The sequence below is a fragment of the Falco biarmicus genome, chromosome 7 (genome assembly GCF_023638135.1).
Source record: "Falco biarmicus isolate bFalBia1 chromosome 7, bFalBia1.pri, whole genome shotgun sequence".
Taxonomy (NCBI): domain Eukaryota; kingdom Metazoa; phylum Chordata; class Aves; order Falconiformes; family Falconidae; genus Falco; species Falco biarmicus.
The window spans coordinates 70,247,316-70,261,025 of NC_079294.1; the positions used below are offsets into that span (position 1 = coordinate 70,247,316).

Consider the following 13,710-nt stretch of genomic DNA (forward strand, 5'->3'; position numbering starts at 1 on the left):
GGCCACTGCGGTCAGGGTTGAAGCCCTCCTGGGTAGGGAAATGGGGGTCTGGGGGTTTGGCCTGGCTCATCGCAGGATGAACCATCCCATCATCTCTGCCCTCCTCCACACAGGCAAGGGAAAGGGAGCAGCCAGGAGCAGCAGACTCACTGTGTGGCCGAGGCTCTGAGGCTCTGGAAGGACGTGGGAATGGGCAGCAAGGCCGGAGCCATTACCGGAGGTGGCTGCTCACAAACATCTCCTCCACGCAGAGGAAGCACGTGTGGCCAGACACATCCTGCAGCGGGAACTGCTGTGCCACAGCACTGGGCTGGCACAGGCATGGCCCATCGCAGCCAGGGACCCCGGGCACCCCTGCATCCCAGGCCTGGAGCAGAAAGGGACGCAGGCACCACGCTGAGTTCCTCGCCACACAGCACGCTGGAGTTTCCCCCTGCAACTGTCCCTGCGCCTGCCAGACCCTGTGTCCCAGTCCCAGGACATGGGCCGGAGCACCACTCACCTGCTCCCACCACCACGCTGCTCCCGCAGCCGACAGGAAGAGGAGGAGGCAGAAGCAGGTTGCCAGCTCCTTGCCCTCCGTGAGCCGAGCCGCTAGCAGTGGGCCCGTGGCCAGCTGGGGAAGGGTTAAGCCGCAGGGAGGGAAGACGGCAAGAAAATTCCTTCCAGGCAGAGTCACGGTTTCCCTGCCAGGGGAAGTGGAGGCAGAGCCCACTGGAGCGCAGCTGGCCCCACCGCTGGAGGGGAAGCAAAGGAAAGGGGCCCTGAGCCAGCCCGGAGGCTGGTGGCCAGATGGAGCTGTGGCAGACCCAGGGGCACGGGGCACCCAGCTTGAGAAGCCCCACTGCTCAAGGACCTCGCTGCCTGGCCCGTTCACTCTGACCCCCAGGACCAGCCCTGCTCCCCCAGGCCTTGGGGGGGACACTAGTCCCAGACCCACAGCCCCCTCGTGCCCCACTGAGCTGTACAGGGCTCGCTGTACAAGTATGGACCAGGGATGCTCTGTGGCAAAGAAGGCAGGGAAGCTGGTGGGAGGCCAGCAGGCGCTGGCAGGCTGCAGGCTGGTGACCCTGCCTCCAAAGCCCCAAAGCCAGGGATGCCGCTGTCACAGCCCAAGGGGGGCCATCGCATTCCCCCTGCCTGCTCCAGAGAGCAGGGCAGGGTGCAGCCAGGGAGCCTGCCCTGGAGCCCACCCCGCAGCAGCCCCAGCTCTCCCTCAGGTGGGGTCCAGGGCCCCATTTCCCACCCCCATGCAGCAGTCTGGGCTGCAGTTGTCCCACGAGAGCTACGTAGCAGCCTCCAGCCCCCCCAGGCCCCTCTGGGTGCTCACCCCAGCACTGGGCCAGCAGCACCCACAGCAGTCACAGACAGGTTCACACGGTGGTTTATTAGGACACTGGGACATGCTGCTGAAGGAGGCCCCAGCCTGGCCCCGACCCTGCAAGCTGGCTCTCTTCTCCCAGCAGCTTTCAGTGCAGGCTTGCCCTAACCTTCCCCTCTCCCTGCTGGCATCCCCCCGTGCAGCAGGTACCACCCACGCTGGCCCCAGCTCCAGAGCTCGTGGCAGCTCCCACGAGCAAACCCACCCAGGCTGGCCCCAACCCCAGCCCAGGGTGCCAGACCCAGTGAGCAGGACCAGGGTGGGCATGGGGATGCCAGGCAGGGGATGGCCCACCTGGGGGAGGATGGAGGAGGCAACAATGTGCAGGAGCCATCACCTACAGGTACATTTTTACAACTGGGAATCCCAAGAAGTGCTGGGAGAGGCAGGACCCAGCTCTTCCCCCCACAGCGAGGAGAGAGGCTGTGCATCCACAGGGAGGGAGGAGAAGAAAGGCTGCCCTTGTTCTTGGGAGACCAGAGAGCAGAACTGAGCCCATGTCCAAGGTGACTGCACCACCCCATTCTCACCGAGACCCATCACTACTCCCTACCCTCTGCCACCCAGCCCAGGCACCCCGGCAGCACACTGGGCCCCCCACCATGTGCTGTGTGGGCAGAGACCCAAAAGGGGCAGGGGGAGCCCAGCAAAGCCCAGCTCCTCTCCCCAGCCAGCCCAGGCCACAACCAACGTGCGTGGGCAGCCCTCCTCGCCACGGCACGCTCACATGAACTGCGACAGGTTGGGCACTTTGATGTTGATGTCTCCAATGTTGATGTTGCGCGGGATCTCTGGTAGGTTGATGTTCTTCACAGCCGAGACCGCACGGGAAGGAGCGGCTGAGAGGCCTCCCTGCCAACAGGAGAGACCAGTGACCGCCAGCCCCTCAGCCCCGCAGCTGCATCTTCACAATGACAGTGCAAACAGGGGCAATAAACTTTTCATTATCTCAGGTTATTAACCTTAATGGGAACAGCTATTTGTCCATGCTTGGGCTGCTCCCTACACTCCTAAACAGCATGGAACACGGCTGCGGAGGGGTGCCCCCAGCCCTCTCCTTGGGGACTCAGGCAAGCAGAGACTGGGGATACTGGGGATACCCCATCTGCACCAGCTCCAGACCCCGCAGGTTGCCCCCTGCCCAGCCTGGAGCATACTCCAGCTCCCCGCAGCAGAGAGGCGCAGCATCGGCACTCACCTCTGCCTTCTCCAGCTTGCTCTGGGCCTCCACCTGCGCCACGATCTCGTTCATGTTGGTCTCCAGCACCATGCCGCCTATCACCATCTCCTGCAGGATGTGGTGAACCTGCAAGGGAAGGGAAAAGAAGGGAAGGGAAGGCTGTGAACCCAGCCCAGTTCACGGACCGGCAGTGGCTGCAGTGCCTGCAGGCTGGTGCGAAAGTGTGCCAGGCACCGGCATTTCCCCAAGAGATGCCAATCGAGCCCTGCCCTCCTCTCAGCCCACACGGCCCCGGAGTGCTGGCTGCCTAGAGAGCAAGAGGGTCCTCGCCACAGGGGGAGTCCCACAATCCCATTAACTGCTTGTACCTCTGCTCCAGAGGACACCTACCACAGAGGCCAGAGCAAACATTGTTCACTGGACCACCAGGCACCAGGCAATCCCCAGAGAGGCTAGGTCCAAGCCAGGTGGCTGGCATTCCCTGGCTGCGCCATCTCTGACACCACAACTGAAGTCTGATCCCTCCCTGGGCTAGCACCCAGTTGACACCGTGTCTAGAAAGCATGCTGGAGGGAATTCCACAGGGCAGTGGAGACCCCAGGGCCTCCTGGAGCCACCAAGCTGGACACCTCTTCCAAGGACCAGTTTCTTCTACCCAGAAAGCCAGGCCAGAGCCCAGCTCCTTTGCTTTCTCTTAGGAAAGACATGACACACGCACAGAAAAAGCACAAAACTGCTAAGAGAGCCTGCTCCCTTTCCCAGGGTTCACAGGCATCCAAGGATGAAACAGAGCAGTCTCAAGACAGCGAGCTGCTCCCTCCTGCCAGCCCCCACTGGGGAGGGCTGGCAATACCCACAGCCACAGCAGGAGGAAGGGCCCATGGTGGTCTGCAATCCAAGAAAACACAAAAAGCCCCAGGACGGCAGCCCAGCCATGCCGGGTGGCTGTGATGCACCTTCAGCTCCACCACCCCCACGGCTCAGCTTTCCTTGCTCAGTCAGCAGCTCCCAGCAGCCACTCAGCACAGATGATGAATTTATGGGTGTCTGGTTATTTCCATGAAACAGGCTATTACTGAAAGATGGTTAAGTTATTATATTGTTTTATAGCTTCATAAGGGCAGGCTGCACTTGTAAACTGTATGGCAAATACTGCCAAGGCAATGCTGTGAAAACTAAAGCAGGCTAGAGAACCTGCTAGAAAGGGGAAACCCAGCTTTGTGCAAACAGCGAGCCTGATACCCTCACAGGGCTTCCCATGGGTCCCATCCTGCTCTGACAGCATGGTGTGCAGGATCAGCACTGCACAGGGTGAGCCACAGGTGATACAGCACCTTCCTGGGACACCCACAGCACTGGAACCGCCATCCTGCAGCACAGCCTCAGCTCAGCACAGCCCCAGCAAACACTGCACCGGATGGTGCTCACAGCTCCCCACAACAGGAGAGCATCTGGGCTGCAGGAAATGTTGTTCCTTCAAGATCTGGCTTAAGCCCAAGCTGGATCAAAACCAACAGGGCAAAAATCCCAAGCAAGCTTTGTTTTCCAAACCGAAACACAGCGCTTCCTGAACAAACCATGTCCTCTCTGGGACCCTGCAGCTGCTTAGTGAAACTCACGTTCCTTTCAAGGTATGAATCACAACCACGAGCTGGGCAACAGCCTCCAGCCTCCTCCTCTCGAGCCTCCCCACAGCTTCGTGACTCCAGCCTCCCCTTGCAAAAGAGGAATCCTTGCAGCTCTGAGATGCTGCTCCCAAAGCTGACTGCCTGAAAGCACTGAGCATCACTAGTGCCTGGGAACCACATACCTGAAGGCCCCATCCAGCTGCCTGCTGCAAAAGCAGGGACGTGAAACACAGAGCAGCTCACAGACCCTGTGCTGCATAAAGGACCCAGACAAAGCTCCAGCCAAATCCCAGCCACAACCAGTGGGCTGGGGATGTTCACAGCCAAAGTCTCTGCTCAACAAACCAGCACGTTGACGTTGGCCTCTTTTCTGCTGTTCTAGTTGGGAACTGACAAACTCTGGAACCCGTCTGCCAGAGCAGAGGACAGCGCTGTGCCCTGCACGGCTCTTGCCAAAGTGAAGTCCCGGTGGCAGGGCTCGGTGGCAGCGCTGGGGCAGCATCACAGCCACAGAAAGCCCTCCCCGGGCACCTGAGGGGCAAGACCAGGGACCAGCAGGACATAGCTGCATATTCCCAGCACCCCTAACGCCACCCATCTGCAACCAAGCTCTTGGGAGTGCAGGCACTCAACATGAACACATCTGAGAAATAAATACATGCCAAATGAGAGACGAGATGACCAACCGATAGTGCTAAGGACTGAAGTCAAGGCTGGGAAGCAGCGGCAGGACAGCCTCAGGGTGACCAAGCCCAGGGTCTCCCCTACCAGAAACTGTCCTGACTCCTGTCTCCTTTGAACCTTTTGCCTGACAGGAGAGTTCAAACAAAGGGCAATCCCTGCTACTCCTGGAAAAACAGACAAGCAACAGGATAATCTCTTCTGCCTGTAGGCTGCGGATTGAGTGTAAAGCTGCCGGGTCTTGATCAGGCCACAAAATAAGTAACTGAGAGCACATCCTCCCCCAGATGTGGCCAGAGGTGATCTGGGCAACTGCCATCACTTCTCCCGCAGGTACTCCTCCTTCCTTCTGACTTCCTCCTTCCTGTCCTTTTGTTTGCTTTGATAGCAACACTTTTGCTGACAAGATAATCAGCATTCTAAATGTTTACAGCCTGGCAAATTACGAAATCTAAAGTCTTACTTCACTAGCTGCTAGTACACACAGCAGATCCAGATTGCCTTCTAAGATCTGCTAACTCAATTTTTCTGCCAGAGTTCAGAAGTTTGAATCACCAACAGAAAGGCGACATTGTACAGCCTTATCGATTTTTTTTCCACTCCTCTTTTTTTTGTTGGCATGTTCCGTCTTCAGCAAAGCACGAAAACCTTTATCAACAGCAACACAAGTCCAGCACACGTCAGCTAAATCTCTCCTTTCTCTAAGCATAGTCCTGGCTATCTTCAGCCCCATCTGTGAGATAGTCGAAGAGGATAGGTTTCCACCCAGAAACTCAGTCCAGCTAAAGGGAAAGCATGAAAGGCTGTGGCTCAAGTCAAAGTTTACCAAACACTTTGTATTCCAAACACTCCTATTGTTCCTTCCCTTTTTTTCCTGCAGCTGTAGTAAAATGTTAACAAGACCGCTAACAGGTCTCCCAGCATGGCGAGACAAGGCGGAACACCCGTGTTCAACATCAGAGCCTGCCCAGCTCCACCAGCACAGGCCTGTGCAGAAGACCAGGAGCAAAGCCTCAGCGCAGATCCCCGTCACTTGCCCACACCGTTCCCCAGTGTCGGTGGCCATCAGCAGCACAGCCCCCACCGCTGTGCTGCAGCAGAGAGTGCAGCCCTGCAGCAGCAGTGCCATGGGGTGAGCACCAAGTGCCGCAAGTCACTGTATCCATGGGCTCGGAACAGAGCCCAGCAACTCGGATCTCATCAGGAGGACACAATGTGAGCAAGTTTATGAGAACCCCAGGCTGACGACTCTCAATCTCTTCCTAAAAAGTGACCCCTAACATAGCAACAGCCTCTCCCAAGTGGCTCCAGAGCTCCAGGCTGGGCCAGCTCCTGTCCAGGGGAGTGCAGGCTCTAGGGAGGGCAGGGCTCTGGAGCAGCCAGGCGCTGGGGGGATCAATAGCACTGGCCCAGAGGATCACACAAAGCCTACAACCCACCTTGTCCATGTGGAAGATGAGGTCCAGCTCGCAGACATTCTCAAAGCACTTGTCCAGCGTCTCCACAAACACCTGAAGTGGCAGGAAGGGAAGGTCAGTACAGAAGACCACTCCAAGATGCTTCCTACGCACAGCCCCAGGGTCTACAGGCAAAAAAGCTGCGGCCCCTAACAGAAACTTGTTGCACCCCAGGGCGTCACCCTGAGCAGGGACAAAACCTTCTCAACAACCCCGTCTCCACTGGATGGTAGGACAGTGCCTGTTCCCAGGGCAAACATGGGCAAGCCTAGCCCAGGGGCTGCCCAGGACCCCCAGCACTGCAGCAGCAGCGTGGGGTCGGGGGACTGCCACACAGGCACCAGTGCCAGTCCTCGGTACACTGCAGGAATCAGCTGGAACAGCTCAGACCTGCTCGAGGAGAGAGCTCGTCTTGGCAAGGGGTCGCAGCTGGAAGAGCCTGGCCCTGGCTGGGCCAGCTGTGGAGGAAGGGCACAGCAGGTCCATCCCGGGCTCCTCTGGCCCCAGATGGGCTCCCTCACCGCAGCCGTGCCCACCCACTCACTGTTGTCTTCAGGTGCTGCCCGCACACCCGGAACCCCACCGAGGGGCCCAGCACAAGGTCAAGGGCACCAAAGCACGGGACTTGGCTGTCCAGGGGGAAACACCCCGGGTGTCAATGGCCTGATCTGCTGCAGTGCTGGGACCACTGGCGGCTGCGTTCGAGGCAGGGCTGCAGCCCACCAGAACAGCCTGAAAGGGGCTGAATTACGGGAACTGCATGATCACAGGGCAGGTGACCTGGGCAGGGCAGACAGCTCATGCCTGCCATCAGCCGGATTTAGCAAAGGTCCCTGCACAAGTCCACGCACTGTTTGAACACAATTTAAAAAATGCACTTGTGGTTTTGGGCCCCTCAGTACAAGCAAGAGAGGTGCTGGAGCGCTTCCAAAGAAGGACAATGGAGTTGGTGAAGGGCCTAGAAGCACAAGTCCTGTGAGGAGCAGGTGAGGGAACTGGGGTTGTTTGGCCTGGAGAAAAGAAGGCCCAGGGGAGACCTTATCGCTCTCTACAACCACCTGCCTGAAAGTTTATAGCGAGGTGGGGCTTGGCCTCTTTTCCCAGTTAGCAATCAATAGGACAAGAGGAAATGACCTCAAGCTGCACCAGGGGAGGTTTAGTTTGGATATTAGGAAAAATTTCTTCTTCCCGAAAGGGTTGTCAAACCCTGGACCAGGCTGCCCAGGGAAGGGGTGGAGTCACCATCCCTGGGGGCATTTAAAAGTCGTGTAGCCTTGGCACTTAGGGATGTGGTTTAGTGGTGGAATTGGCAGCGTTTGGTTAACACTTTTTGTGCTTCCCAATGATCCCAAACCAAGTGGGGAAGTGGACACTTTGGGAGGGAGAGCCACCCTGTAGGAAGACCTGGATAGGCTGGAAGAGTGGGCTAACAAGATCCTTACAAAGTTCAGCAAGGACAAGAGTAAGGTCTTACACTGGAGAAAACATAATCCAGGAGTGCAGCACAGGCTGGGATCTACCCAGCTGGGGAGCAGCTCTGTGGAAAGGGACCTGCGGGACAACAAGCTCAGCATGAGCAGACAGTGTGCTGCTGCTGCAGCAAAGAAAGCCAACAGGATGCTGGGTTGTATCAGCAAGGGCATCACCAGCAAACAAAAAGACGTCATTATCCCACTCTATTCAGCACTTGTCAGGCCACGCCTGGAATGCCATGTTCAGTTTTGGTCCCTGCTACACAAAAAAAAATGTGGACAGACTGGAGAGGGCCCAGAGAAGGGCCACAAAGATGATCCAAGGACTGGGAAGCCTGCCATATGAGGAAAGGCTGAGAGAACTGGGTTTGTTCAGCCTTGAGAAAAGAAGGTTGAAAGGAGACCTTATCACCATGTTCCAGTACTTAAAGCGTGGCTGTAAAGATGGAGACTCCCTTTTTACAAGGAGTCACATGGAAAAGATGAAGGGTAACAGGTACAAGTTACTCCTGGGGAGATTCCGACTGAACACAAGAGGAAAATATTTCACAGTGAGAACATTCAGCCATCTGAATAATCTCCCCAGGGAAGTGGTGGGTTCCCCAACATCAGACGCTCTTGAGATTTAGCTGGACAGGGTGCTGGGCCATCTTCACTAGATCATGCTTTTGCCAAGAAAGACTGGACCAGATGATCCTTGTGGTCTCTTCCAACCTGGGATTCTACGTTTAGCAGCTGGACTCGATGATCTTGAGGGTCTTTTCCAACCTGAATCACACTGGTCAGGGTTGGAAGGGGCCTCTGGAGATCATCTAGTCCAACACCCTGGTACAGCAGGTTCTCCTAGAGCAGGTTGCAGAGTCATGACCAGGCAGGTTTTGAATGTCTCTGGAAATGGAGACTCCACAAATTCTCTGGGCAGCCTGCTCCAGGGCTCCATCAGGCTTGGAGCAAATAAAGTTTTCCTCATATTCAGATGGAGCTTCTTGTCTTGCAGTTTGTGCCTGTTGTCCCTTGTCCTGTCCCTGGGCACCACTGAGAAGAGCCTGGCCCTGTTCTCTTGGCACTTGCCCATAAGATACTTGTAGACATTGGTAAGATAAATGATTCTATGATGCTATTTTTTAAGGAAAACCATCCAGATTGACTTCCCCTGCTGCTTCCAGGTGGAGGAGCTGTGCGGCCGGCAGCTCCCCATCCAAGCCCCCTTCCCAGTAACTTCCAGAAGGGCTGGCGCCAAGATGCCACAAAGTGCAACAGGAAGGTGTCAGGGCCCAGGTCACCCAGCCAGGGCTGTGCTGCGGGGGAAGGTACCCACCGGCTGCCCTCCGGCAGCCACCCTCACTGCAGAGAGACCGACCTGGATGAGGTCCAGGATGCCCAGCTCACTCTCCGAGGAGTCCACGCAGAAGACGAAGTACAGTGTGGCATAGTGGCGGTAGATCAGCTTGTAGTCTGAGCCACCAAACAGGCTGGGGAGACACAAGGAGAGGGGAAGGACTTCGGGGTGTGTCGGGGGGTACACGCAGCCCAGGCGCTCCCCCAGCCCAGGGGGCAGCCCCACGCGGCCCCCCGGTGCAGGGGAGGCAGAGGGTTACCTGCCGCACTCGAGGAAGTTGCAGATGTGGTCATCCCGCTTCAGCACCAGGTGGAAAACCTCTCGGACAATCTGCTGCTGGACCTCCTCTGCCTGCAGGGGGGTGAGGACAAGCACCCATAGGTGCACGGCCTCGAAGACCCACACCCCCGGGGGCTCTCCCCCGGTGCCCCAGGGATGCCGGTCACCGGGAGCATTCCGGCTCCCCGCCAGCCCTGGCACCAGAGAAGCAGCCACGGGGGCTGCCGTGGAACCGGGTCAGGGACTGGGGGACAGGCAGGTTCCCCAGCCCCCCAGCCATCACCCCACAACCCTGGACACCCCCACCCCCCGTCCCAGGCTCCCCTCTGATACCCCCAGCCCCACACCGGGCTCAAGCCCCGGCTGCCACCAGCCCGCGGGCAGCCCCGGCCCCGCACCAGGTGCTGGTAGAAGCGGACGAGCCGCGGCTTGCCGTGGTTGTTGAACACCAGGATGGCGTTGATCATGGCGGCGCCGGGCCGGGCCGGGAGCAGAACCGGGGCCTGCCCGCAGGAAGCCCCTCGCCCGCCCCGGGAACGCTGCGGCTCGGTAGGCCGAGCCCGGGCGGCCCCGCGGGGACCCGCAGTCCCCGGAGAGCGGCCTCGGCCTAACACGCGGGGACGGCCCAGGGCTCAGGGGACGGCCGGTGCCGGTGGAACCGGGCGAAGGGGACACGCAGCCGCTCTCCCGCTGCTGAGGCCGGGGGGGGGTGGGTCTCCGCGACAGCCACCGGGGCAGACCGGGGAGGCGCCGGCCGGTCCGCAGCGGGGCAGCTCCGCCGCCGCCAGCGCCGGGAACGCGCTACCGGAGCCCGGCCCGGGTCCCGGCCTGCGCCACCAGGGGGCGCAGCGGCGCCAAAGCGACGGGAGCCGCGCGGTGCCACGCCGCGGCAGAGCGAGCGGGAGGTCGTGCAGGGGGCGGGGCTCGGCAGCAGACCACACCCCTTTCTAAAGCGCCAGCGCCCTTATCTGCATGGAGCACCAGTGGGCGGGGTTACCGGTGGGGTCAGAGGTCACCGGGGGCCTAGCGGCCGCAGCACACCCTGGCCTGTCCCGGCCCGCGGCTCCCCGGGCTCAGCTCCTGCCTGGTCCCCGGCAGGAGGTACTGGGAGGGGAGAGTTCCCCCCCAGGCCTGCAGCGGGGGAATATCGGGGGCCTTACAGGCGGCCGCCTGGCTGCCCACCATCCCTGCGCTGCCCCCGCGCCCCTAGGCCCAGTGCCAGCCACGGTGCTGTGTGGCCTGCTCCCGGCCTGGGGGGCTCCCAGGGGGTCTCACTCCCGCCGTGCTGCCCTTAAGCCGGGCCAAGCCCTCGGGCTTATCTCCCAGTGTTATTTACTGGGCTACCAGCATGGGGCTGCCCCGAGCCACAGCCTGGAGTGGTGGCATTGGGGGGCACAGCCTACGAGCCCCCCAGGAACACTGCCACTTGCCTGGGCACCACCTGCACGCTACCAGCCATCAGGTATCTGAATAAATCTGCTCACAATTTTGAAGAGGAAAGGGAGAAAGAATCGCAGGCCACAGCGGCGGTGGCACCTGGTGGTTTTTAAGAACCAGGAAATCAAAAAGCAAATGGCAAAGGGCAGACGGTGCCAGAGCAACATAAAGAAATGGCACAAGCAGCTGGGGCACAACGTAAAGACCATGGCATGGCTGGGTTATGAGTGGCAAGACATCAAGGGCAACAAGAAAACGATTTGATGTGCTGTAGGGAAGCACTGGAAGGAAGGTGGAGACAGGCAGAAATGGAGATCCATGATGGGGAAAGGGAGGAAAAGAATCAAGGACACAGAGGAACCCTCGTTGCTCCGGCCTTCATACAACAAGGCTGTTTGTGAACAGGGATCTAGCAATCACAAAGGGAGAAGGAGCACAGGGCAAGACGGAGGACAGCTGGGGAAACGACATTGACGGGTACAAGCTTTGGAGAAGGGTGGCCTCAGCACCCATTTTTAGAAGGTGGAGGGGAATTCTCCCCAGTGCCGTGCTGCTGTCCTGCCGCCTACTCCTGGGGCGATGCCAAACGCAGCACCAGCCCATCACCGCACCGTGCCCCAGGGGGTGGGATGGTGATAAGAAACGGTCTGTGACGATGACAGCAGCGCAGCGGAGCCCTTCCTCCGACAGGGGAGCAGTAATGCCGCATGCCTTGATCCCACCAAGGCTCCCAACACCCCTCCATGCAAGGTCCTCGTCAGCATATTTAACGAGCCATGCCCCACGCAGGAGCACCCGGCGGTGGCTTGGCTGCACCCCATAAGCAGCGGGTGGCAGGATGTGCTGATTGACGGTGGCCATGGCAGAGGGCACTGCCACCGGGGCTGGCCTGGTGGAGCCCGTGTAGAGCAGCAGCAGAGCATGGTGTCACCAGACCAGCAGATGGCATCAGGCTGGAGGCGCCCAAGGTGTGGGGCAGGGTGAGCTCTGCACTCCCAACCTTCTCGGCCAGTTAAAGGCACCATGCAAGGCTATGGGCTGAGGTTCAGTAGAGAGGTCGAGGCAGCCGCAGCCTCATGTCTTCACTTTCTGATTGGCTGAGGCATCTGCAGCCTCATTTCTCCATATTCTGATTGGTTGAGGTGGCTGCAGCCTCATGTTTCCACATCCTGATTGGCTGAGGCAGCTGAAGCACATGTCTCCAAATTCAGATTGGCTAAGGTGGCTGCAGCCTCATGTCTCTCCATTCTCATTGGTTGAGACATCTGCAGCCTCATTTCTCTACATTCCAATTGGCTGAGACGGCTGCAGCCGCACTTCTCCACATCCTGATTGGCTGAGGTGGTGCCATCCCGGTGTCTCCCTGTGCCGATTGGCTGAGGCAGCTGCAGGCCGCCATGGTGCCGTGAGGCCAGTCCCCCGCCTGCCCCCCCAGCTGCCCCACGCCAGCGCCCAGTGCTCCCAGTGTGGGTCCCAGGGGTGCTGGGTGCGCTCGGGGCACGCCACAGCTGGGGCATCCGCGAGGGCTGGGACGGGCCGATCTCCCTCAGCCTCGTTCACCCAAATATTTGCAAATATTTGTACAGGCAAAGGGCCCCTCGCAGAGCTGCGGGGCGAGGCGGGATGGCAACCACAAGGAGGGAGACAGCAGGTGAGGTGAACGTTGACACCTGCCGGGTCTGGCCTCTGGAAGCACTCCGTCCTGGGCTGCTGGGGCAGCAGCGGTGCTGTGGCGAGTTGCTTGGCCACCCTGCCAACACATGTAGTAGATGTCAGCAGCTGTAGGCACGGGCACTGACAGCTTGCACAGTTCGGCGAGATCAATTTTCACCCAAGACTACAAAAAAAAACAAAAAACACTGGAAATGAGAAGTGCATCTGCCAGACAAAGGACTGCGTTTTTAGACAAACTCTTTGCTGTGATTAGTCTGTCCGGCTCCACCTGCTTCCATGGAGATGAGAATCTCCATCTCCCGACGCACCAGCCAAATCCCAGCTGCCTTCACGTACACTTTCTTCTGTGAGGAGGAGACCCTCATCCTCCTCGCGATGGGAGCCAGAGCTCCTGCCCGCAGCTGTAAGACACCGCTCCCTGCACCGCGTTACGGCCTCCGTCCCTCCCTGTGGGGACCCGCCACCTCCCACCAGCACCACCCCATCCTGCATCCCACCGTGGTGGACCTCAGCCTCTCCCCCCACCGTTGGCCTCCCTGGGGTGGGGGTAAGCAGCCTCCCCTCCCTCCCCCCCAAGATTTCTGGAACACCCCGAATTCTGCTCATCCCTTTCTTTTTTTGGGGGGGGGAGGGGCTTGCCACCACCTGGTCTAACATGACCCCTGCAAGGTTCCTGGGGCATGGAGGATCTTTCCCACATGCCATCCCCATGGAGGAGAGCAATGCCCAGTGGCCAACTGGGAAAGCTGCGTCCCTCCGGCAGCATGTAACACACATCCCTCCACCCAAGCATCCCTCTACAGGGTGATAAGCCCCCCCAAAACCAAGGGATGCTCATCCCCAGGGTACAATAACCCCTGGGGTTGGGGGGTCCTGGGTGGTCACCATGAAGGAGATGCTGTGTGGGGATGGGGCGGGTGCAGGGTCACGCTGGCCAGCCCGACCCCGCGCCTGCCCCGTCCCCACACAGCATACGAGGGGGGGTCCATCAGACACCCCCATCCCCGTTACCATCAGACGAGCCGCGCCCCGCAGCTTTGTTCCCCGCAACCGGTACCGAGGGCGCAGCCAGCTTTGGGGGGGGAGGATGAACGGGACCGGAGAGGCCGGAGCGGCAGAGGAGGGTCGCGGTGCTAGGCAAACTTGGTGGGGGGGACGAGGGGGCACGGCGGGGAGATAAAG

The 13,710-nt window shown here is 59.4% G+C and overlaps 1 protein-coding gene across 1 annotated transcript; it reads right to left on the reverse strand.

Moving 5' to 3' along the window:
• Positions 1-1,368: 1,368 nt before the first annotated feature.
• Positions 1,369-10,261, reverse strand: AP3S2 (adaptor related protein complex 3 subunit sigma 2). The gene is made up of 6 exons (XM_056347269.1): positions 9,816-10,261; positions 9,398-9,489; positions 9,160-9,271; positions 6,310-6,381; positions 2,580-2,687; positions 1,369-2,233 (listed from the first exon to the last, which is right to left on the reverse strand). The coding sequence occupies exons 1-6, from the start codon at positions 9,882-9,884 to the stop codon at positions 2,105-2,107; spliced, it is 582 nt and encodes a 193-aa protein (XP_056203244.1). The 5' UTR covers positions 9,885-10,261; the 3' UTR covers positions 1,369-2,104.
• Positions 10,262-13,710: the final 3,449 nt, after the last annotated feature.

Excerpts from the sequence above, each read along its gene's own strand:
- AP3S2 (XM_056347269.1), bottom strand. The coding sequence starts at position 9,884 with ATGATCAACGCCATCCTGGTGTTCAACAACCACGGCAAGCCGCGGCTC. Across the intron at positions 6,382-9,159 it reads GCATCCTGGACCTCATCCAG|GTGTTTGTGGAGACGCTGGA; the intron begins GTCGGTCTCTCT and ends CTGCCACTTCAG. Across the intron at positions 2,688-6,309 it reads TCATCTTCCACATGGACAAG|GTTCACCACATCCTGCAGGA; the intron begins GTGGGTTGTAGG and ends CTTCCCTTGCAG.